Raw genomic sequence first — 26,874 nt, 5'->3', positions numbered from 1 at the left:
GCTGCAAACAGTGAACTTTGCAGTCTGGCTTCTTCCCTGAACACAACACCAGCAACCCTCAGCAAACAGGTGCTGAATGTCATCCTTGAGGCCAGAAGGCCTAGTACTAGGAAATATTATTCAGAAAAGTGGAAAAGATATGTTCTTGGAGCCAGTCTCTAGGAAATGACTCAGCCATGCCCCCTCTTACCTCAAATTCTAGATTACCTAGCAGAGTTGCTCCACAAAGGCCTTTCCTTCTCCTCAATTAAGATTCATGCCTCTGCCATCTAGGCTCATTACAATACGGAGTCACCGCTCTTTTCTCACCTCTGATCAAACAGCTCCTGAGAGGAGCTAACAATTTAAGACCCCTGAGGAGAGCTCCCACCCCTGCCTTGGGACCTTTTCTTTGTACTACAGAAGCTTTCGCTTCCCCTTTTTAAACCTGCTGCTAGAGCAGAGTTAAAATTCCTCTCTTGGAAAACAGCCTTACTTCTAGCCATCACTTCAGCAAGAAGTGTCTGAGTTACAGGCACTAATGGCTGTGGAACCCTTCATTATCTTCCAGGCTGACAGGGTGTCCATCAGGACTAACCCATCATTTATGCCCAAGGTGGTATCCAGTGTGGCTTTAAACCAGTCCATCCATTTACCAACTTTTTCCCCTAAGTCTCAGAATATAGGGGAAAGTATCCTGCACTCCTTGGACGTGCACAGACAGCTCAGATTCTGCCTTGACAGGACTAAGACTTTTAGAAAATCTGACCAGCTGCTAGTCAGCTTTGCTACAGGGGCAGAGGGTAAGGCTTTTCAAAGCAAACAGTTTCCAAATGGATAGCATCCATTTCTGCTACAGACACCATGGAAAACCTACCCCACAGGGGATCAGAACTCATTCCACTAGGGCTGCCTCAACTTCTACAACATTTCTCAGGTGAGTCCCTACCAGGGACATCTTGGAAGCTGCAACCTGGAGTTCTGTACACACCTTCACCAAGTATTACCACTTACCTGTCCTTTCTAAATCCAGAGCTGAATTTGCCACAGCAGTCTTACAAGGCCTGCTAGTCATCCCTAATACTTCTTGACTGCCTCCATCCTTACTCAGCTTTGGGAATCAACCCAGGTGTGATGACTGCAACAGTGAAACACAAAAAACATAGTACAGTTGTGTACACTTACCATAAATGTAGATGTTCGAGTGTATTCACTGTTGCAGTCCTGGTTACCCTCCCTCCAGCCCCCTGACTTTTCTAGACTTTCGACCCATCTTCCTTTTGGCCAAATCTTATGACTATGGTATTTACTTTTTACTGGAAGTGTTCCACACCATATAATTGCTTCCTATTTTGGGGGCTTCTGACATCTGGGGCAAGAAAAACTGTAATGGAATCGGCTGCATGTTTTATACACCTGACGTCCTGATGTCATGGAAGAGGCGACAACATTCGACGCAGAAATCCCAAGACTCTGTTATTCGGGCCGACTGAGGGCTACCTGCAGGCAGATAACCCAAGTGTGATGACTGCAACAGTAAATACACTCTAACATCTACATTTATGGTAAGTGTACACAACGGTACTTTTCATTACCTGAATGAATGGCTGTACACTGTTGCAACAAAGATGAAGCTCATTTCTAGTTGGTAGTGTTTTCCAAGTCTCCCTCATTTTTAGGGATTTGAAGAAAATTCCACAAGTTCCCAGTTGGAGACCTTTGAAAAACTGACCTTTATAAGATACACCTTGGACACACTGTCCTTCGAGACCCATCTTCCTTTGCACATGATTCTTCCATTCCAGAACTTGGTATGTCAAGTCATTCAGTCTCGAGAGTCACAGCACTCTTATGATAAAGAGCGCTGGGAAATGGTAGCCGTGATATGCATGATCCCTTTCGTTTTACCAGGCTGTACCTAAGAGTTCTGCAGTGGGCAAAAGGTTAGTGAACCAAGGTAACATCACAGTATACAACACATCGGGATTTCTAGGACTTACAAGTTATATCATGGTTGTTGTCTGCACACTCCTTATCTTACTCTAGGCAGTCCATTTCATATTTCAACTCCTGTATTGTCTGTGACGGTGCACATCTCTGCCTAAGGGTATGATGCATTGTCAAGGGCAGACTATCCAGTATGTTTGATTACAGGCAGAGGCTAGTCTGCATGTCAGTGTTGTAAAGAGAAGTTCCAACACACCTGCAGAAGAATGCAAGTCCACTCCAATGATATAAGGCCATTATGTCCTTTAATGAAGCAAACAAGTAAAAAGTATTAAAATATACTGTAAATCAAAGTTGAACACAAAGCGCTTTTCGTCCCACCTGGTGGTGAGACTTCTTCAGGTAAAAATCATTCACTGAAAACCAGTACATTTAAATACAGTCTACAATGCAGTCATGTCACTTATTAGCCAATGAATGAGGGCTACTCCTGACCTAGTAAATGGTAATGAGAAACCTGCTTAATGAGTAAATTCTTTTTAAAACCTACTCATTTGATCCTATTACCAAAATAAAAAAACAAAAAACACACACACACACATATATATATATATATATATATATATATATATATATATATATGTGTGTGTGTGTGTGGTGTTGTTTGTCTTTTCGGCTTTTCCCAGTTAGGGGTCAACATGGCAGAACTCCGGTCCGCTAATGATTGGCAGTCGATTTTTATGGTGCCGAGTTTCCAGCCCGACGACCAACCTTCAGCGAAGGCACGCCCATTCATGCATGTCTTTCGGAGGCCACTTGACCGTGGGGAGGACATGCAGACTCCACACAGAAGGCACTCCAGCCGAGAATCGAACAGAACCTTTTGCTGTGAGGCAACAATGCTACCGCTGTACCACCACGGCTGACATGTGTGCGAGTGTGTGCGCTCATAATATTAAATAGTAAATGATATTTCATGTACATGCAAAATTATAAAAATGTAAAAATATGTAGGAAAATATAAATATAAGAATATAAGATGGTAAAAAATGCTAAAATACATTCTTGTCTCAGCAATGCCATCTAAATACGAGGATATAAAAGTGCAAAAGTACAAACATACATTCCTATCTACACAGTACCATCTGGATACAGGGATGTAAAAGTATAAAAACCCATTCCTGTTTACACAGTACCATCAGGGTGTACGTAAAATTCATTTCTGTAGATGGTACACCTTAAAAACTTTTTTCTTTTTCCAGTTGCATCTGTGTGTTATTACATACTTGTGTGTCAATATGTATATTTACCTCTTTGTTAGTATTATAACAAAAAGTACTACATTCCAGATAAACACCCATTACTGTACATTTTGTTGTTAATACCTACATGATGCCCTGTAATGTATCAACTAATCTATCAACTAGCATACACAGGTGAAATTTCTTCTTATATTTGTTCACATTAGTTATCTCTGAAAGTTTTTTAGTTTTACTATACAAGAAATAGATTAAACCTCATTTAACCCAGGGTAAGCACAGGCTGTAGTCCTGAGTTGCCACAGTAATTCTCACTTTTCTAAGTGTAAAGATTCAGGGCCTCCTCTCCCATCGGGGCTCTCAGTATTTATTGCCTTGAACCTAAATGTATGGTCCATGTGTTCTTGTTTGTGTCTACTCAGTGCATTCACTTGGCTCCCCTTCTTAATGTGGTACAGGTGTTCATAGATTCTAAATCTTACAGGGCATCATGTAGGTATTAACATAAAAATGTACAGTAAGGGGTGTGTATCTGAAACGTATGTATTTTCTTACATATTTTTACATTTTTATAATTTTGTCTGCATTTACATGAACTATCATTTACTATTTATTATTATGAGCACACACACACACACATATATATATATATATATATATATATATATATATATATATATATATTTGTAATAGGATCAAATGAGTTGGTTTTTAAAAGAATTTACTCATTAAGCAGGTTTCTCATTACCATTTACTAGGTCAGGAGCAGCCCTCATTCATTGGCTGATTAGTGACATGACTGCATTGTGGACTGTATTTAAATGTACTGGTTTCAGTGAATGATTTTTACCTGAAGAAGTTTCACCACCAGGTGGGACGAAAAGCGCTTTGTGTTCACCTTTGTTTTACAGTATATGTTAATACTTTTTACTTGTTTGCTTCATTAACGGACGTATTGGTCTTATATCATTGGAGTGGACTTGCATTCTTCTGCAGGTGTACTGGATCTGTTTTTTTGGTGTTTTACCTGTTCCTGGTTAAGTATTTGTAAAGAGAAGGGAAGTCCCTCTCACACTGCAAGCCTTTCAAGACTCATGATCAGAGGTGCTGTAGTTATCCAGACTGACAGCTTAACAGTGGTTTGGTACATAAGCCAGCATGATGGAACTTACTCGTACCGCATTAGTTGAGAAGCAGCAAGAGTATGTAAATCGGCTGTGTCTATAATATGCTTTTTGATTTCCAGTGACATTCTGCAGAATCCCATTATTAAGTGTGCAGGCTTTGCTGCTGCTTTAACATTGCTTCATGAGTGGTCTGCAAGGGAAGATTTTTCAGCACTGGAGAAAGCCTTGTTGCATCCTTGTGTCTCTGAGCAACCCAAAATGTAGTAACTTCTTTTCTCTCATCTCTTCCTGGGGGGGGGGTTAAACCAGGGATACTGGAAATGGGCTCAGGACTCCTTTATATTTTCCTCTCATTTACCCCCAGTCCAGAATTCATAGAAAAACAGAATAAGGCCAGAATCTTTCTCACCTCCCCTTTCTGGCTCTGACAAGTAGTTTCTTTTATGCTCACCTCCTAGAAAAGCCTTTCCATCTGAGGCTCTTCAGAACAGAACTGACGCACCTTTCTGATATGCTTCACCCAGACTTACCGTCCCTCTGTTTAACTTCTTGGTTTGTGTAGTTCTAGTAATGACCATTAACACCTCACACCCTAACAAGAATGTCCCCATACTTAAGAGTGTAATACTATGAACACTTTATGTGAACACTTTTTCCATATGAGCTACTTGCAGTGTTGGAATCCCTTTGTAGCTCTTATCTCTGCAGTGCAGCCTGTCTTTGTCAAAGCTTTAACATAGGATTAAGCCATTCTTGTATTAGAGCACCTTGCTGCCTTTTCCAATTTTCACTAAGATTTTCTCTCTCTCTGTCCCCTGTATCTGCTATCCTTGCCTTTGAAAAGTATGTAAGGCCTTTTTGAGGGGTACTTTTCTTATCACGCCTACTCTAATGATTCTATTCCTTCATAGAATTTGTATCTTGTTTAAGAGAAATGAACTTTTCCACCTTTTGATTCAGATGCTACCCAGAGAGTTGAAATTTTTGTCTCTGAAGATCTAACTTTAGTTGGGGACTTTATGAATTGCAAGCACTATATGTTAATTCTCCATGTTTGATTTTTCTTAGAATGTCGTCGTGAACAAATTCCTCATTTTTGCCTAATGTAGCCACTGAAACATTCATTTATCAGCCTAATTGTTTTCTTTTGTAGCTATTTGAACAGTAGCAGATTCTTGCTGCACATTATGGTTGCCTCTGGTTACCTCAGATTTTATGTGGACTAGACTAAATACTTATGTAAAAACACTTTATTCTGAGAAAAGGACAGAAATTAATTTTAATAAAGTTTCAGTTGTTATTTTATCCAGATGGTTGACTCTGTAAGAATGTGTTGTTTTCTGTGCCTAAAATTTGCTTAATGACTTCTGAGATAGCCACACATATCAACAGTTTAATTTCAGCTGTCTGAGTGAAAGTAGAAACTGAGAATTAACAGCCAAGGAAATTAATATTTTGGGTAAAATTCAGTTACTGACTAGTAAGTACACTGTCAGGATGCCAACAAGAAGAAATTTTAGAGAGCGTGAAAGAAAATTGGCCGGAAAAGGTGAAGAGAAAACACTAGCTGGGAAGAAACCTACAGCTGTTCAGAAAAAAGCAGTTCATGGTTTAGCTTTGGTACAAAAGAGAGCTTACAGTAATTTAGAGGAACAAATAAGTCAAATGTATTAAGAGGTGATTAAAGTCAATGAAACACTGAAAGATAGGGTTTATTCTCAAAATCTTGCAACACACTTGTGCAAGTGATTACTTACTTGAATTAAAGTGTTGTAAAATCCAAATTCCGACTGGTCACAACACCAAAAGTGGTAATTTTCAGAAAGACAGTAATGTTAAGTTTACCAAAACTACCTGGACCTCTGGTTATGTCCTACTAATGTTTTGCAGGGGAGGCAAGCCCCCCATCCACCCTCAATCTCCCCCACAGCCCCTGCTACTTATATATACAAATTCTGAGATCGTACTACAGTGATGGAAAGGGTAAATTTCCCAATCCCCACTATAGTGCAATCTCCATTCAAAACAAAGAATCCACAACAGTGAGTGCTAATGTGCATTCGCTGTTGTGAAGTCAAACATTTAACAATTAATAACTGTCTTGTGAGATTTTGATTGTAAACTGAAGGATAGATATATCAACTCAAATAACAAAAGTCTTGAAAATTTTGAAGCTTTAAGTAGCTAGTCAGATGAACTGCTAAAACTGCAAAAATCAGAGGATTAAATGGAGAAAAGACTGGCCGAGTAAGAGCCTTCCCAAGAAGACCTTTTAAAAAAATGGAGTTAGAAGACAGAGTAGAGAAAGAATACCTGAGTTTTTTTTTGCTGTATCAGAGAAAGGAACAGATAAGCAACTGGACTGGTATTCTACAGCAGGATTTTGTTAATTGAACAGGTGCATTGAGTGTTTGCTGCAAACATGGCTATGAGAAAGTAGCCAAGATTTTTAGTACCACTGAAAAAGTTGATCCTAACAAAACACTGGCAGAAGAGAAAATTATTAAAAATTGGAGACAGCAGAGTGCTTGTGGATAATGGATTATTCACTGTACACAGGCAGAAGAGAAGCAATATGAGCCCAGCAAATAGAAGGGAACTCTGATATTCATACGTCTGTCAGTAAAACTCGTACAGAAATTCTGCCAGTGAAACCTTTTCCACTGTTCCAAAGGAAACGCCTGAGAGAAGGAAAAAAGTCACTGGAGTTAACTAGAAGAAGTCTGAGTACCTTGGTCTTGAACCAGAGTCTGCTGATGGGAGATGGAGATGAACAGGAAAAAGACCAGCGACACTGAAATTAGTGAATAAATGGAAGCGTATAAAGCATCAGTCACATTTGTGAAATATAACACTGCAAGAAAAAAGTGGCTGAGAAAGACTGGACTTTTGCTGACTTTGTTAAACTTGTGGGTGGACTGTAAAGTATATATCCCACTTTGCCGTTTGTTTATAAGGACACTAAAAGGAAACTAGCATCTGTAAGTAAAACAATGTTTGTTTCTGTCAGCATTTGTATAAACATTTCATGATACAAACTACATTTTGTGTGGTAAAGCAGTTTTATATAGTGTGTATCAGGGTATTTTAAATATGGGGAGTTGCTTCAGTCATTGTATGTATTAAAGATGTTAAACTAAATGAACTTTTTTTTTTAGTTGTAAGAAATCTAGGCTTCACAGTATAACAAGAAAAAAGGCTGGACAGAAGCAAGATTAAGTTAATGTCCTGTGATCTTGGGCTGCTGGGATGGGGTGTATAGGTGAACTGTTTATAGGTATGTAGTGTTAAGATAATTTGTTTGTATGAGGGTGGGATGTCTAGACTTAATGCCCTTGGCTTAAGCTATAAACAGACAGGGATCCAGGGAAGTAAATAGTGTGGGAAGAAATAGCCAGGGAATTGTTATGGCTAGGCTTGTATAGGCCCTAGGGCTGATAGCCTAGTACCAGCCTATGAACCTATAAGCAAATAGTCTTGAAAAATATGACATGATGAAAGCCATGCAAAATGCCAAGTTCCTTGCGTCTACAAATATATTGTTTTTTCTCATTAACAAATGTTTAGTGGGAGCAAAGAAGCCTACAGCTGAAGACACTTGTACATTTCTGTTGTGTGAAATTTACAAAGATTCCTTCATGCCGAGATGTTAGTTGTTTTTTTTTCTCATTGATGAGTACTTTCACATGGAGAAGAGCTGACTGCAGATGCAAACAATTAATCTTGAGAATTCTGATTGTTCTGAACATTCATTGCTAAGAGGAATGCAAAATTTAAAGATATGTCAAGCAGTTCAGTGAAAAATTAAGTTTGAAATTATGGGATGTGAATAAGGGCAGCTTTCCTAACAGCTTGAATACTAATGCATTTAATAGAACAGTGTACAATTTAGTTTTATTTAAAAGTAGCCAGTGCTAAAAGTTAATATTTTATGAAAGCATACAAGCTGTTTTTTCACATCTAGGGGGGAATGGAGATAAAATAACCAACAACACAAACAGTCAGCGGGAACACTATATGCAGCATGCTGTTTAGCATGGGTAACTTTAATTTTAGGTTAGTTCATGCCTGTGGTTGCAGCTGTTGATTTAAGGCAGTTCTTGTGTGGAGGCATTAAACTTCATTTTTTTGGAGATGTATGTAGTTCTAAGTTAGCAGCGGATTGGAATGTTCAGAAAATGTATTTTTAAGGGTTTTCATTAAAATAAAAAGCCTTGAAAAATGTGACATAGGTTGAAGTGGATTTGAGGAAGAAACAACTGCCAGACCATATGTACATGAAAGACGAAAGCTGGAAATACACATTCAAAAAATTATATGAATAATAGGCGGGAACATCAGCTTCTATCATAATGGCTATGCTGGCCGTATTACCTTGGAGCATAAATTACTTTACATGTATAGACAAAAAGGAGAGTATTGCTTTATATTAATTGCAGAGTGCAATTAGTAATGCTGGGGGAGATGTATTTGGAAAGAAATGATCATGTGAATTTGACAAAGGATTTCAAGTCAGATATTTCTCAGAATATCAGGTTCATAGGAAAAAAGGAGTAATAGTACTGATTGCTAGTGGGATTTAATGATAGAAGAGGGAAGAAAGGCAATAATTATAGATTTGTGGTAGTAAGGGGATATTGGCAAGGGAGGGGGATTGCACAGGCATGTGTTTATATTGTAACAGAAACTGCTATTATAGACCTTAAGAAATTTCTGAGAGAAATAATCAGCTTTTCAGCTAGAAATATTACTTGTAGGTGAGGACTAGAACTTGATTTTCAATAGTGAGGATGTAATGGGGAAAATAAAAGGGAAATATAACAAAAGAGGGTGAATTTCTGAAGACATTTATGAAAATATTTGGTATGAAGACATGAATTCAGTAGTAGGAACTTGGACAGAATTTGTATGTTATTCTCCAAGACACAATAACTCTGCTAGATTGTATGGAAATTATATTTAACATGAACATGTACATTTAACTGAAAGCTTCAACACCCATCCAATAACTATTTCAGATCATGCACCAATAAAACGCAGGGTAATGAAGTAAAAATGAGACACTGGAGCTTATCTGCTTACCTGTTAAAAAGAGAGGAATGTAAGGAATGGGTAGTGGAAATTATTCAGAATTTGTTAGAAATGATAGAAACGTTTTCAAACGTGATAGCTAGTGAGTGGGATAAAATGAAAACAGAATTTTAAAAATAGAGTAGAAATAAAAGAATGAGATGGTTAAGAAATAGGAATTATTTAGAAAGTTGACAAAGTTTGAAGTATTGCAGAATAAAGGGAATCTCTCAGAACAAGAAAAGGCACAACTGCAGAGTACTTAAGAGAAAATATGAATATTTGGATAAATTGCACAAATTTAGAAATACTACTTTTTATGCAGCTTCATATGGGGAAGCTATAACTCCAGAGTACAAATGTTTTTAGAATGACTTGGGCAACAGAAAGTAGAAAGTGTTGTCACCAGACTTGTGGAGCCTGTAACAAGCAAAGTAACCAGAGATTCTATAGAGATATTACAGATATTTAGAATTTTTTATAAACATTGAATTGGGTAGAAACATGTGGAAACAAGGAAAGAGCACAAATGGAAATATTTATGGAAGACTTAATTTATGCCAAGGTTAGAGGTAGATGAGGCTTTGCTAATAACAATGAAAGGAGGAGATGAGATAAAAGAGGAAATATATAATCAATATACAGCAAAGTCACCATGAACAGATGGTATTCATTTGGAAGTTTCAAAATTAGGACAGTATTTTAAAAGTTGGGGAAGCACCAACATCTTGAAAGAAAACTCTGGTGGGTGTATTACACAAAGATGGTAAAGACCAGTCAGACCCAGATTCATACAGACCCATTTCAGTTTTAAACCATGGTTATAAAGTGTTGTCTGTACTAGCTAAAAGAGTCAGAAAGGTGTTCCCAGAGTTGATAGGTATGGATCAGTGTGGTTTTGTGGTGTGCTGGCAAATATTTGTCAACATTAACAGAACATTGATGATCCAGAGGGAAGCTGAATAAAAGAAAATACTGCTGCTGCTGTTGGGTCTTGATGCAGAGAAATCATTTTACATAGTAAAGTGTGATTTTTTATTTATTTTTTTTTTTAAGTAGGGCAATGGAAGCATTTGCATTCCCTGATACAATAATAAGGTTAATTAGGGGTATATGTGAAGAATTGGAGGCAAGAATTAGAGGGAGTTTTTCTCTCAATTTATGTGTGCCCCATTTCCCTTTTATTTGCTTTATATTTACAGTCACTGGCAAAGAAAATAAGGGACTCAAATTCAAGGATATAATCGGTGTGGTAATCAGGATAAGCTGGATTTATTTGTATATGTTATTATGTACACGTTGAATCCAGAAAAGGACATGTCAGTGCTGTGGAACATTTTGAAATTGTTTAAAGTATTTTCAGGATATAGAATTAATGAAAATCAAACAAAGGCTATAGCCATAAATTGTGTACTCCTACACAAATTGGTTAAGCAAAACCTCTGTTTACAGGGACATGAGATCAAGCATTTAGGATTATGGATTAAAAATGCTTCTGTTAGGACAGCTAAGTATATGTGAGTAGAGACTTAAAAGATAACACAAAAACTAAGGAACTGGAAGCTGTTGTTGATGGATAGTAAAATTCAAGCAGTGAAAATGATTTTAGTACCTTTAGTTTTATATATGAATCTGGCATATTTTTAGAGAAGTTGTGGATAATAATAGAGTTAAAGAAATTATTAGGGAGGGGAAAAGGCAAGATTAAGTGGGGTAGATTCATCCTTCCAATAGAACAAGATGGTTTAGGTTTAGCTAGTTTGAGGGGGTATTTTAGAGCTATACATTTAAGGCTTGTATATACATATATTTATATTTATATTTATATATATATATATATATATATATATATATATATATATATATATAAACACAAGCAGAAGGTTTTAATGCGAAGTGGAAATGGATGGTGAAGCAGGGTAGAAGCTCAAGAAATAAGGACATAATGGGATTTTGGATGCAGATCCTTACGGAGAATAATAAACACACAGAATATTATATTTAAAAAAGCAGCAGAAATTATGCTAAGAACGAAGCCCACTTAAGAATGGAGGAAGGACATTTTGCGTAGAGGGATTACTGCAAGTAGGGGTACAGGAAATTAGTACTAAACTGGCAAAGGAACCAAGTTATCAGGAGGAAATAACTAGAGATGGAAAGGTAATAGGGTGGGAAGAGGCCAAAAAGATGTTTGCACTGCAGGCTGGCTAGAGATTGCCTTCCTTACCAAGGATTGATACCAGAGCACAAGCATAGAGAAAGGTATCTTAAGTGACCTACTCTGGTAGAGTTTTTAGTTCAATCTAGAATGGAAGCTGCTGTTAAAAAAGGGATAATTAGTAGGGCATATAAAATATTTCATGATGAGTGTAAGAATCTGTCGAAAGATTTTACTCTTCTAACATATTCTGGAAGAATCACACCAAGTTCTTGTAAGCAAGTAAAACAGCTTTAATTTTACATGCATGGAGATCTGCTACATGATAGTAATATGCCAGCAGTCTGGCTACTTGTACTTTGAGTTCTCCTTATATAGACCCTCCTGCACGTACATACACGTAGCACACAGAACATTCATTAAAATTGATAGTTTGATTACTTGTTTTTACCAGCCAGTACCACAGTTATTCTTGCACCATTAACTTCCTTATCAGTGGTTTAAGATTAACTCCTGCATTCCTCAGTGATCAACATTTTCCAGAACATTTCAGTTTGCACGCAGTGAACATTTTTCTGCTTAACCCTTTAAATACAGAATACAAAATATGTTGACTTCAGTATTTTTCCACATTTCCCCCCTTACAACATTTTGTATACTGTTTATTTTACACAATCCCAGATACGTTGTATACCTTCTCATAATCAGAGAAATATGCTTTTGTAGCATTGGCAGAGATAACCTTCGATATTATCATTTTGATACATGGTATGCAACAGCAGCCAAGCAGCAAAAATATGATTGCACCAACACATACAGCAATTAAAATGTTCATCAACACAGAACCCCAGTTTCCAAACAGGTTTTGGAAAAAGTCAGTCAAGGGGTTTGGACCAGGTTTAGTCAGTTCAGAAACTTGTTGAATTATTTCAAGGTGGCTCTGAATCGCGTGCTCGTTATCAGGGATGAACGAGCAGCACTCCTCGCAAGTACCTCCTTTCGCCGCTAGGGTGAAATCGAGCGCCATACGGTTCTGCAACACTACTGTTCTCATCGCCGTTAATTCGTCCGTCACCAATTCTAGCGCTGAAAATGTCGCATTACTCAGAGTCTCTAACAGTTTTGACAGTTTTCTCAGTTCCCAGATGGATTTTACTGTCCCATATGCTGGCAAAATACCAGCCCAAGCAATTACATCATCGCCTAGGTCCATATGTGAGAGTCCTTTGCTGCTGGCGTGTGCCGAGTCATGGTGATAAATCCATGACGCATCAATGTTACCTACGGGATTAATAGGTTTATTAAGAGAACGTGCATTTCAGATTTTACCTTGAGGCAACGCATTTGCGTGCCTGATAGCTGGTATCAGATATCCCAAAAAACAACTTCCTGACCAGCCATATGGTAACCATTTATATGCTTTCCTACCACAAATAAAATAACAATCATTTGTTTTGATGGTAATATTGGTTGCAAATTCATAACTCCCATTTGGCTTTAGCCCCTTAAATAACAGGCCATATACATACAGCATTTTTTCAACAAAACTAATATCATTTACATTGATGTCTTTTTTTATAGCTCCAAACTTGGTCTCACACTGCCCTTCTAGGGTACAATTATGAACTATTGTCAAATTACATTGGCTCAGCCCCACCTTAACTTTCCCAATCTTTTGAAAACACACTGTTCCATTTTGGCGCCCCAGAAGAGGCAGTGCCACCTTGTCTCTCAGTGGTACTTCTGTGGTTTCAAACAACAAACTATTCCAAGTATCATTTATTCCCAGAGGGGCTGTCCCTAACATTAAGCCACTGTGTACAGTAGGTATTGCAGTACATACCCAACAATTTGAGACATTCATTGAGGATGCATATGCATATTTAATCGCTTGATATGTATTAAAGTTTGGATGCCAGCTGGTGTGTTTGTCTCTTTTTGAATGGCTAGCTTCATTAAAAGACAGAAATGTCCAAAACAGAAATATTACAATCACAATAGTTATAAATAATAAAACATTGCAATAGAACCATTTTCTCTTATTCTCATTGTCCTTCATGATTGCTGCTGTCTGTTTGTTCCTCAGGGAACTCAGGTCTTTATTTAACTTAAAATGTTTTATGATTTTGCAATGCGTTAGGTGGATCCATGAGGACCTTTCTTTAATCCGAACTGCTGTTGGAGTTGCGATTAGCACCTGGTAGGGCCCTCCCATTTGGGGATGCCCAATTCTTGCGTTTATTATTTTGATCCAGACCCACTCGCCGGGTCTGATTTCCGTGATCTTGTCGTCTCTTGAACCTGAAAACAATCATTCGTTAAACAGCTGTTAGTATTGGTCAGCATTTTCCTCATGTACTCAGCTATCTCCTCACCCCCTCACGTTCCGCAGGCAACAAGTTTTGCCACTGCGGGGCGTAATAAGGTCTCCCATACAACAACTCAAATGGGGTGACTCCTTTTGAGGTGGGAGTTGTCGCATGGAAAGGAGGGCTAGAGGTAGACAGGTAATCCAAGACTGATGTGTCTCGCCATGAGTTTTCTCAACTTGCCTTTTAGAATGCCGTTATGGCGTTCCACCAACCCTGCTGACTGTGGGTGGTAGGCACAATGGTGTTTCAATTCAATTTGGAAAACTGTAGACAGTTTCTGTATGATCTGATTGACAAAATGCGTGCGTTGTCAGAGTAGATGCGTGTAGGAAGTCCAAAGTGCGGACGATGTGATTGACCAAAATTTTAGCCACTGATTGAGCATCCGGATGTGTCACCGGAAAAGCCTCAACCCACTTAGTAAATGCATCTACTATTACTAACACAAACTTCTTTAGTTGTGCCGGGTCAATTCGATGAAGTCCATACATATTGTATGAAAAGGATAGGGGTGTTGGAAATGATGCCGGAGCAACTCTGACCCTCCCGTGGTATTTAGCACATACTATGCAGGATAGACAAAAACGTTTTGCATATGCAATGAAACCCTTGGTCCAAAAGGTAAGGTGGATAATTCTAACCATAGCTGCAGGGCCCAGATGGGAAGGGCCATGCACAACTAGTGCTGCATATCTAAAAAGATTAGTAGGCAAAACATATTTATTATCTGGTCCCACATAGATTCCTTTGTTCTGCCTAACACCATACCTAGTCCAGCGTTGTTTTTCCTGTACTGTGCTAAGTTCCTGCATGACTTGTAAGGTTTGCAAATCAAATTTATCTGTTGGTTGTAATTCTGTAGGTGTGGTTTGAAGTGAAAAGGTACTGGACATAGCTGCCTCTTTGGCTGCTTTGTCTGCTAGGGCATTACCAAGTGATACCGGGTCCTTAGCACGGGTATGAGCAGCGCATTTACAGATGGCCAAACCCCGTGGCCGTTGGACGGCTTGTAGTAATTCAAGGATTAGGTCTTTGTGCATAATGTCTTTCCCCGAGGTTGTAACCATCCCCCTATTTTTCCATTGCTGAGCAAACACATGCACCGTAGAGAAAGCATATTGACTATCCGTATAGATAGTGACGTTCCTGTCCTCTGAAAGGAGACATGCCCTTGTCACAGCAATCAGTTCCGCTGCTTGAGCGGATAAGTTCCCGGGGAGTGGTCTTGCCTCTATTATCTGAGTTGCAGTAGTAACTGCATACCCTACCTGCGTGGTGCCTGTTTCTGTTTTGCGTGCTGACCCATCTACAAACAGTGTCCAGTCCGCATGTAGTAAGGGTTGATCTTTAAGATCCGGTCTTGGTAGAACTTTAGAATGTATGAGATCTAAGCATACATGCGAATACCGTCTTCAGCAACAGGTAGCAATGTCGCTGGATTTAAGGTAGTGCATCTCTCAATTGTCATGTGTGGCTGCGATAACAGCGTAGTCATACAAGATAAATGTCTGCTAGGTGACAGAAATGTTAACTTGTCCTGCAGAAGGATGACTGCTACAGAGTGCGGGACTTTTAACGTAAGATCATGGAACAATACCAACGTGGCAGACGCTTGTACCGCCAAAGCGGCTGCAATTACTGCTTGCACACAGTGTGGTAATGCTCGTGCTACTGAGTCTAATTTGCTAGAGTAAAATGCCAATGGTCTTAACTTATCTCCATACATTTGCATTAAAACAGATGTCATAAATCCCTGCTTGCAATCTACAGTCTGTATAAAGGTCTTACTGTAATCTGGAAACCCCAATGTTGCTGACCCAGCTATCAGTTGCTTGATCCTAGTAAATGCCTGTACTGCCTTGTCTGTCCAGTGCAGCAAATCTTTGCCGCCATCGGTATTGCAAAAATTAAGTCTGATAGCGGGTGCACTTCTTCGGCGTAGTTGGGAATCCAACTACGACAGAAGTTCGTAATGCCTAAAAAGGACATCATTTCTTTTTGTAGTTGGCATGGGGGCTTGTAAAATAGCATTCTTTCTGCTGTCATCTAATCGCCTGCCCTTCCCAGAGATAGTATAACCCAGGTAACGTACTTCTAATTTACAAAATTGTAACTTAGACTTATTTACCTTATGTCCTTCGTGTGCCAGAAAGTGTAGTAGTCGAATAGTCTCGGACTTACAGAGTTCTTCCGTAGTCGCGGCCAGGAGGATATCATCCACGCAGCAGTAGGTGGCACCCTTGGGCTGGTTGGAACTGAGCCAAATTGGTGGACATCTCTTGTGAGAAGATGGTCGGACTTTTGCAGTATCCCTGCGGTAACCTGGTATAGGTATAACGCTTGCCCATAAACGTAAATGCAAACCAAAATCTACTATCTTCCTGCAAGGGAATAGAGAAAAAGGCATTACTGATATCAATTACAGAAAAGTAGTTATCCGTTGGAAGGATATCGTTCAGCAGAATAGACGGATCCGGGACTATGGGGGCCCGAGGTACCACCGCGGCATTTATTGCCTGTAAGTCTTGTACCATCCTGCATGTCCCATCCGGTTTTTTTACTGGAAATAAGGGCGTATTACACGGTGAGTCTGTGCACAGAATTAATACTCCAGCTTTCAAAAGTGCTGTGATTACCTGTAAAATGCCCTCCTCTGTCTTTCTGCTCAAGGGATACTGCCGTTTATGAGGTCTAAATTTTGACTTGGGTGTAATCTTTACCTGTCCTGCCGTTTTAATCAGTCCGATATCGTGCTGACCCTGCGACCATAATGAGTTTGGAATCATCTGCAATTGAGATTTTTCCATGGGGGTAAGGAGACATAGTCATAATGTCCCAGGGGATTGTATCGGTTTGTCTTCCCTGAGGTGCACGGTCGGTCTGGCTTGTGTAACCCAGTTAAGTTTTTGAACCTGAATGCCCTTACCTGCCAACTGTTCTGGTGTCCATCCTACCCATTCAGTTATTTTCTTACCCACGAGGTACCATGACATTCCTTCACCCTCCGTGACTGAAATATGTGTGGTTAATTCATTCTTATACAGCAGCTGCATATCCCTTGTAAGGCTACATGTGACTGCAGAATTACCTAGTGTGTCCCAAAAAAGGCTATGCAATACTAGTTTGGTGACTTTAAAACTAAGAAATTTTTTTTCGTATTTTAAATCAGGTCCGGCACATCTTCTGTAATACATTGTGCAATGTAATGGATCTGACACCTTTGGATTTGTTATGCCGTATTTGCTTAATGCCAAATTTGTAAGAGCCGTCACTACACTCTGGGGGCCTATCTCTATCAAATCATTACTATACCAGTAATGTAGATCTCCCTGCCCCTCTAATAGCATTGCACTATTCAGTTCTATTCTCCTTGCCACCATCCCCGTGGAGGTTGGGACGGCTGCTATACCGAACACTTGCATTAAATCTCTTCCTAGTAAATGTACTGGGCAGATTTCTGAAATTATTACTCGGAACCGTATGGTTTGGTTCGTCTCTGGGTCGGTAAACCACAGAGGTTTGGACAATGGCTCTTTGTAAATTCGACCATTTGCTGCTTTTACAAGCACATATTCATCCGAGGTAACATCGGATGATATGGCAGTACTTCTGACTAACGCTCGTGAAGCCCCTGAGTCACAAAGAAATTCTATGTCTCGGCCCTCAACTTGCAATGTGATCACTGGTTGGGATTCCAATTGCATAGTTGATGCTAGTGCTATTAGATTTACCATTTGATATTTCTCATTTTCTGCCATTTCCTGTCCCCACCCATCGTCTTCACTTATACCTACTTCCCCATTCTCACTTTCTTCTTCTTCCTCATACCCTCCATCTACGTCTTTTTGACCATCATATAGTCATGCGGTACCACCGAAGCAACCATCGGTTTCTCCGGTCCTCTGCAATCTCTGGCGAAATGTCCTTTCTTACCGCACTTAAAACACTCCCCTCTTTTGCCTACCCTCGAAATCCTCAGAATGACTTATGCCTCCCCCTCGTCCTCTTCCCCTGCCACGCCCTCTTCCGCGATTTGCGGAACCTTGAACTAACATTAAAGTTCCATCTTCACTAACTGTAAAAGTCTGGGCTTTTTTATTTTTTTCCTTCAGGTATTTCTCAGCATGTCTAGCATAATCCATAAGGGGCTGTAGACGCTGTCCTGTGTGTGATCATATGCTTTTGTATAAAGTTACCAATGGCTGTCTTGCAGCCCTTTAGGAATGCATTTTTCAGTTGCTGTTCATAGGGCGAGTCATTTGCCTGATTTTCTGCCTTAATCAACCCACTATGAGCATCAAAACATTGTGTGAGACGATGTAGATAATTGTCTACGGTTTCGTCATCTGATTGAACGCATTGATTAATGCAAGTCCAATCTGCTTTGGGCTTCCAATGTTCTTCTATTTTATCTAGGAGAGTCTTTATTCTGGTTCTACACACTTGAGTTAAACGGCAAGGCTCCCCTTCCTCTGGTAGCAGGGGTCCCAAGTTCCATAAATAAGGTGCCAATCAGGTCCTAGGATTTGCCTTATTACTTGTTCAAATTCTACAGCGTTTAATCTATAACTCATTCTCATGCCCCCTCGTCTGTGGAATTTACGCATATCTACTTTTGGATGGGGAATCCCTCTACCGCTTTTCGGATATCATCACGGGTCCACGGTCGGTAGACCAATATGGTAGGACCCTCGCCTTCTCGCCTGCTTGAGGATTTGCCACTTCTATCAGTGGGTATTCCTCTCCTTCCTGATCTACCTTCTCCTTAATTTTCCAGTCCCCTTCTCTCCTAATACTTCCGCTGCGTAAGTCAAGAGTGTTGCCAGGCTCTCTCTGTAATATAATACGTGGCGTGGGGGGGACACTCACCGAAGCCTGGTATTGCGGTGGGTCCTGGTCGGGGGGCACCTCAATAACCTGTGCAGGGTCTGGATACTGGATGGGAGGGGCTGAGGGATTCTGGTGACTACGACTGACTATGGAAGTTTCATTATCTTCCTTTTGAACAAAGTACACATCTTTTTCACTTGAATTACCACACCCTTTTTCAAATTTTGTTCCTTATGTTTTTATTTGCTTCCTCCAGCCATTTCTGTGCCTGGGAATCCCTACCTTCTTTTGCTTCCTTGTCTTATTTCCTGCCTGTTTGCGCAGTAATCTTACTAGATTTTGACATTCTGACTTATTTAAACATCCACTAAACCCATGTTCCTTTTTCCATTTATCTAAATACTTTACATTCTTTGGGTGTAAATCAAACATAAACTTTTCATCTTCAGTTTTGTCGTCGCCTTTGGCGCAACTGGTTCCTGTTCCCATTTCTCTTTTGTGAAACTATTCCTGTTCCTGAGATCTCTTGTATATGGAATCTATTCACATATACCCCTTATACTTTGAGAAAATTCAATTTCTCCCTTGACTAGTCCCTTAAAATTTAGACAAAAAATTCCAATCAGAAACAACAAAAAATAGCTTTTCTTTTTGCTTACCTTTGTGATTCCTCCGCCCTGTTTCGCTGCCACCTCACGGATTGAATCTGGAAAGAGTGACTGGCCTCTAATTTCAACCTGTTTCTGTTGGAGGTCTTTCATTCGAGGAGAGCCTGATCTCTCTCCACCTGCGCAGGTTTTCAGCCTCTCTTTGTTCGATTCGCGCCGTGCAGGCCATGTTGGGCGCCAGTTATGTCGAAAGATTTTACTCTTCTAACATATTCTGGAAGAATCACACCAAGTTCTTGTAAGCAAGTAAAACAGCTTTAATTTTACATGCATGGAGATCTGCTACATGATAGTAATATGCCAGCAGTCTGGCTACTTGTACTTTGAGTTCTCCTTATATAGACCCTCCTGCACGTACATACACGTAGCACACAGAACATTCATTAAAATTGATAGTTTGATTACTTGTTTTTACCAGCCAGTACCACAGTTATTCTTGCACCATTAACTTCCTTATCAGTGGTTTAAGATTAACTCCTGCATTCCTCAGTGATCAACATTTTCCAGAACATTTCAGTTTGCACGCAGTGAACATTTTTCTGCTTAACCCTTTAAATACAGAATACAAAATATGTTGACTTCAGTATTTTTCCACAGAATCTATCAGAGGAGGTTAAAAAGACTGGGAAGAGAGACTGGAAAAGCTTTTTTCAAGGAAACAATGAGAGGGCATATGTATGGCTCCCATGTATGCAACAAAGTCAAGAAATTTTAAGACTTGTTTGGAAGTATTGTTTATATAGATATTTGTTTTAACCCAAGCAGACTTAAAAGAATTTTTTCCTCCCAATAGATGGCAAATGTTGGAGGTGTGATGACAAAGAAAGAAGTAACTGGGAACATATGGTTTGGGTGTGTAATGAGTTGACAACTTTTAAATATTACAGCCAAAAACAAAACCACTGCACCAGATAAACTCCAGACCAGGCTCCAGAAATATAATGCAAGAAATCCAAGCAGGCAAAGGACACGCACAACATAAAACCAAACTATTTATTTAGTAAAAAACATGTAAGTGCTTTCGCTTAGTACTTCTACGGTTCATCAGACATGAAATTCTATCACAAGCCTAAACATTTGATACACTGTTAAACCAATCACTGCTAGCAACCTTTTTCCCTCCAATTAAATAATTACTGGAAACCAAGTGATTTAAAGTAACCTAACACTTCAGCAAAATACATTTTTAGTATGTTCCAACCACAACTTGTATAATAGATTTCAGATATAAATAAGGCATATATTACAGCTATTTAAACAGTATAAAATACATCATACATAAGCCATTTTATCGTGCTGTTGCAAATGTACTGATGTTTTGAAAATTTTAATGCAGAAAAGCGTCAACAAAGGCTGAAACAGTCTCCCATAGGTTGGTACTAGGCTATTGGCCCTAGGGCCTATTACAAGCCTAGCCATAACAATTCCCTGGATATTTCTTCCCACAATATTTACTCCCTGGACCCCTGTCTAGCAGGGTGACTGACGTGATCCCTGGGGTGAATTTCCTATCTCCCATCTAATCGTCAAGGTTCCTTTTGAAGACGGCCAAGGAGGCGCTCTGCTTGACATGTATGGGCAGTCTTTTCCAGAGTATGGGGAGTCTCTGGGTCAGGAAGCTATCCCTCCAGCATGTTTTGTTCATTGATCCACATAGTTAACTAAGTATAAACCTTAACAACCTGTACCTCTCCCAGCGTTAGGTAAGCAGTAATGCCCATTGTGGTGGGCTGCTGGCTTCAGGGTCAGAAGTCTGTAGACAATTTCTGTTTGGATTTGCCTAAGGTTTTCCTGTACCATATTGGAGAGCCAGATTTATAGCAACTGCATAACTAAGAACCAACACTGAAATCAGAATTAAAACGTAAAGTCAAAGTGTTCAAAGTGGGGCCACACCAAAAGTACAATTGCAATCCTTTATTGACAGAGTAATCTACTCTGTCAGTAAAGGATTGTATTCGTACTTTTGGTATGGACCTGCTTTAAACACTTGGACTTTACGTTTTAATTCTGGTTTATAGCAACTGCACCATAATCTTTCCTTCACTCTCCTCTTTTACTTCAGATTTTCACAGGTTGGATAGCCTGCATTTGTTTTTCACAGTATGTTTTTTTTTTTCTGAAAATCATAATGTCTTTATTCCTCTTGCCACCTTATTTTGCTTGGCTAGCAGCTTCGTTATTTCATAGTACTGGTCTAAAGTAAATGTTTTAAATCCCAGCAGTACTTTCTGTATTTCAGCCTTATCTGAGTGCTGCTACCTATGGTTAAGGAGAATGTGATGAGCAGAGTGTTCTGCTTTGAGATTTGAGGAGACTCGACTTTCGTTGCATCTTTTTCAAAGTTTTCTTGAAAAAAAATGATTTACTGTTTTTTCCTTATGTTTTGGATAACTGCATCATTTAACTTGCATACAATGACACAGAGATTAACTTCAACATGGCTGTATCTGATTTCTGTCTAGTCGATGGAATGTCTAACCCAAAGAATCCACTTTGGGTGTGCTCTGTCTGCTGCCATTACCAGAAATTCCACTTTTACTTGCATAAGTATGTAGTAAGGCTTTATCAGGCAGGTGATTAAGTTCCTCACTCAGAATAACCAGGGAATGCTTAAGCTGACCTATAAACTTTGATTGGCATGCAAATTACTTTACCTGCAGCTGCAGATATGTATTACCTGAAAAGCTGTACTGCTATTGGAACAAGGAATGCTATGAAAACCTGTATGCTGTGTGTAAATGAATACTTTTACTGACGAGCTGTGTGTAAATGAATACTTCTACTGACAAGTTGAGTACATCACTCGGGTATTCTCTTTCTCTCTATTTCTGTGTGTGTGTGTGTGTGTGTGTGTGTGTGTGTGTGTGTGTATATATATATATATATATATATATATATATATATGTGTGTGTGTTTATATATATATATATATATATATATATATATATATATACACATATACATATACATACACACACACACACACACACACACACACACACCCACCCACACGGGTCTACTTCTAAAACCCAACTCTCAGATGACAGACTTTCAAAATCCTGTGACAAAAATCACGAATATTCAGAAACCTGACCGGTGACTTTTTACTAGGGTAAGTAAACACTTGGCCAACATGCTCCATTCTCTCCACTGTAGTTTGATCCCAGGGTTGGTATATTTAGTTGGGGGGATGTGGGGGGCCTAGGTGGGTTTTACTTACCTCTGTGTGAGTTTAGTTTAAAGTTGGCCATGTATTTACTTACCCTGGCAAAAATTGACGTTCAAGTTTCTGATCTTTCATTAATTTCATCTCAGGATTTTGAAAGTTGGACAGCTGAGAGTCAGGCTTTAGAAGCAGATCCATATATATTTTGAACTTTCACAACTTTGAAGTTCTTATGATCGAGCCCATAAGATCAAACTTGTGAAAGTTCAAACATTTTAAATGGTAATCGCAGTACAGAGTGGAACAATATATTTACTGTTTTCCTTACTGTAGTGCGATCTCAGAGTTGGTATGTTTAATTAGCACTGGTTTTGGGAGGTGCAGGGGGGCTTAAAACATACATTTTTTTTTAAATTTAATTTCGAACTTTCACAAGTTCGATCTTATGATCTCGACCATAGGACATTTGAACTTGTGAAAGTCTGAAATGTAGACGTGTGTGTGTGTGTGTGTGTGTGTGTGTGTTTGTATAGCCTTGAAAAAGGAAGTGATAAGGTGTGGATCAAGAGAATTTTTGTAAGTACTTTGAACAATAAAGTTGAATCCAGGTGAGCAGCAGAATCTTTCAAAAAAACAAAAAAAATTAAAAATAAAAACACATTTTGAATTAATACAAGAGCTGCGTCAGGTCGGTGTTGGAGACAGAGTCTCTCTGGGATTTGAACTGTGTTCTTTTTTTTTTTTTTGTTCAGTGATCTGACTTCACAAGAACACAGAAAAACTTATATGAAGCAGTAATCTGAAACACAGTTACTGAACTGAGGAAAGCAAGGTGGTGGTTTGTCTGTTTTTTTGTAGGATCTTAAGTGGGCTTTGCTGGTTATCTATTAAGTACCAAACTGGGCAGACTTTATGATCCAAACAGTCCTTATCTGCCTTCACATTATGTTTTTGTGTGGAAAGAAAAATTGCATTTGACCTATGGTTGTTTGTAAAAGGTAAATTCTGATGTTTTGGATGCAGCATTTATTTTTTGAGATATAGTTAATCCCCTTTTATATGAAAAAAAAATCGGGAATCACAGATAATGATATTTTAATCTGTTTTTGTTTTTTGTTTGATAATTGGAATTTTGTTTTGTATCACTATTTAAAGATGCTAAAAAATTCTCTTAATATGCTTGCAGGCACAGGGTTTGATGAGGAATCTGCTGTTTTGGGTGCAGGTCGGGAATTTGCCCTCATGAAAACATCTGGAGGAAAGGTATGGAAAGTCTTATCATACTGCATCTACTGCTGTCAACTACCATCCTTTATAAAATGTAGCAGAATAGTCTCTTCAGCTTGCTCTCCTTCGTGGCCCTAGAAGCTGTGCTTGCTTTACTCAGAAAACCGTTTTTGGATAGTGCCTAGATTTCATGTTGCATTCTGTTTCCTGTTTTGGCGAAAAGTAACATATGAAGTATAATTTGGAAAAAGTCAAACTTTTGCTACCTGTGTTGCTTCTGTAAGTAGAAGTTAGTATCATAAGATGACATCTGATTAGCCATTTTTTGTTAAGGTAAGATGCAATGAGGTCATTTTAATCATATAGAAATTTAGATAATATTTCAAGTACTGTAGCTCTCTTCTCTCCTTGATTTTGCAAAATGTTTTTGTCTCTTGTTCTTGGTCTTATCCTCATAAAATGTATATTTTGTGGCAAATCATGAAAATTATAGTCACTTAGATATTTCAGGTTCAGAATTTATGTTCTTCAGAAAATTCATGCTAATTTAAAGCCTGTTTAAAAAAATGTTGGAAGTGTGGAAGTGCAGTTTTTAAGATCAGTCCTTAAGTTTGGGCTTTTGTCCTTTGATTCTTTCTCTGAGGTTTTAAGGAATTTCAGTGTATTGTCCTCATGGTAAGTGGGTTGGTATTCCTGTCCTTTATTAGGCAGTCTTTACTGGTAAAGGATTTTCTTTTAGCAGTGGTGTTTAATCAGCGAAAGCTCTTAACTTGACTGGCTGCATGCACAGTGTATGTGTATGCTAAGTCGGCTGTACTGCAGTGAGCATGCTGCAGTTTAGAATTTTCTGGCACTCAGATTGTTAATTGGCATCCAGCCTGACTGCTGTTTAAAATTATTTTGTTACTTGTGTATCAGTATTAGGGACTAAACTGATTGCTTCAAAAGCAGAGCAACACTGTTTAAAATGCTGTACATATTTATATGCTTATATGTAAGAGTTTCTTTTATTTGTTTCTTAAATCAGGCCATTTATTGATTTTTGTCTGGAATTTGTTATGGAAGGACTGCTGATTATTTTTTCCTCCACTGTGTTTTCCTTTGGATTGCTGCATCATTGATAGTCTAGGAAACAGTCAAGTGATTTCAACTTTTTCAGTGTAAAATTAATGTCCTGTTTCCTTCTTAGTTAATACTGTTGTGGTAGAACTTGCACTTTGTGTTCTTTTTAAAATTATTTGAAAACACTGATAAACAATGCAGCATGTCTAGCTTATATTTTCTGCTCCTGGAAATCACTGTTTGACTATTTTAGCAGTCAAGGATTTTTAAATTGTTTTCCTGTATGGATTACTTGCATACATACATACGTACATACAGGTATTTCAGGCACAAACACTAATGCTCTTCTAACCTGCCAATATACTAAAACAGTTCTTCTCATAGTAAGTGTCAAAGTTGTTGTTAAAATATTTAAAATAATGCTTACTTTAATATAGTCTTGGTAGTCTATTCCATGCGCCAGCTGCTTTTCTCAGAGAACCAGCTGGTACATATCTCATGTGTAGTCTACATAGGTTAACTGATTAGCTCTAATTTTTGGTAACCCTAAACATTGCAAGAGGTAGTTGTTTCTAAATGCCCTATACACTTTAATAACGTTTTCTGTTAAATATTTAAGAATCACTGTACAAGTTCAGATATTTTAGTCTTTCATAATAACTTAAATTTTCACATCCTTGGCTGCCCTTGGTATATTTCTGTTGTACTCTTGCCAGTTTACTAATGCTTGTTTCCTTACAAGGTTTCCGTATCATTATTCCATACTATAGTTTGGTCATATGTAAGTTACAATGATTTTGTCATTTCTGATTTCCAGGACTTTGTAAATCTTGTTGTACAACCTATAGTTCTATAGCTATAATTGACCAATTTGTTGATGTGATTAGAAAAATTCAAACCTGGACCTATACCCAGGTCCTGAAATGAGTTTACAGTTTCAATAACTGTGTACTGTATTAAATATTTTCTCTTCAATGTTGTTGTTGGCCTTTTCAACTTTTCCCGGTTAGGGGTCGCTACAGCGAAACTCCAGTCCGCTAATGATTGGCAGTAAATTGTTATGGTGCCGAGTTGCCAGCCCCACCTTCAGCGAAGGCATGCCCATTCACGCAAGTCTTTTGGAGGCCACTCGACCGCTGGGAGGACATGCAGACTCCACACAGAAAGCACTCCAGCCGAGAATCTAACAGGAGAACCTCTTGTTGTGAGGCAACAACGCTACAGCTGTACCACCGCGGCTTACTGTCTCCCAAATCTCATATGCTTAGTTTTTGATGTATTTATTAATATATTATTCTTCTTTGACCAAATGGTTGATGTAGTCAAGTTCTTTTGCAGACATTGCTCTATCTGTAACACATGTAGTCAGTTTACCCATTTCAAGTCATTTGTATGCATACTGTAGAACACCTCAGATGAAAAAGATAGATCTGAAAGATACAAGCTAAACAAGTGTGGGACTAGGACTGAGCCTGTGGGGACACCCTGATTGTAAACTGGAATTTCACCCATCCAATTGCTGCATGATACCTGCCATGTCCTGTTTTGTAAGCCATGCAACGTATTTTTCTTGTCAAGAGTACATCAGTACCTAGTTGTTTTAATTTATTTGATCAGTGTTTGGTGTATGACCCTGTCAAAGGCTGAAATTAAGTTTATATAAGTTACTTCACAGCACAATGTTTCGTATATAACTGTTATGTTGTTGAATGATCTTTTGTATTAAATTTCAAAGTTTGGTAACTATAACTTCAAAAACACTATTTTACCAAGCCACCTGCCCGTCTTGCTGATGTATGCTAACCCTGCTCATGCCACTAACCCATCTTCCTCAATCCTACACATTATGGTACTAAACACCATTTTCCTAATACTATCACTACTCAGACAAATTGTCAGTTTTTTTCTTGCCCTTTTTTGTCTGTTGTAATAGGATGTTCTTCATTCCACATTGCTGCAGTCCTAACCATTGGGTAGTCCGCTGTCCAGTCGGCCCGAATACCAAA

At 38.8% G+C, this 26,874-nt stretch overlaps 1 protein-coding gene across 1 annotated transcript in view; it reads left to right on the top strand.

Moving 5' to 3' along the window:
* Nucleotides 1-26,874, top strand: part of MYCBP2 (MYC binding protein 2) — a gene marked incomplete in the record, with an annotated part of 5,088,083 nt that overhangs the window by 828,174 nt on the left and 4,233,035 nt on the right. Inside the window, 1 exon segment of the mRNA XM_044072904.1 lies at nucleotides 23,766-23,842. Within this exon segment, the coding sequence (XP_043928839.1) occupies nucleotides 23,766-23,842 (77 nt within the window).

The sequence above is a fragment of the Protopterus annectens genome, chromosome 5.part1 (genome assembly GCF_019279795.1).
Source record: "Protopterus annectens isolate FY-2018-M chromosome 5.part1, PAN1.0, whole genome shotgun sequence".
Classification (NCBI taxonomy): domain Eukaryota; kingdom Metazoa; phylum Chordata; order Ceratodontiformes; family Protopteridae; genus Protopterus; species Protopterus annectens.
The sequence above is the reverse complement of the archived record's forward strand: the minus strand, read 5'-3'. Positions and strand labels throughout refer to the sequence as shown.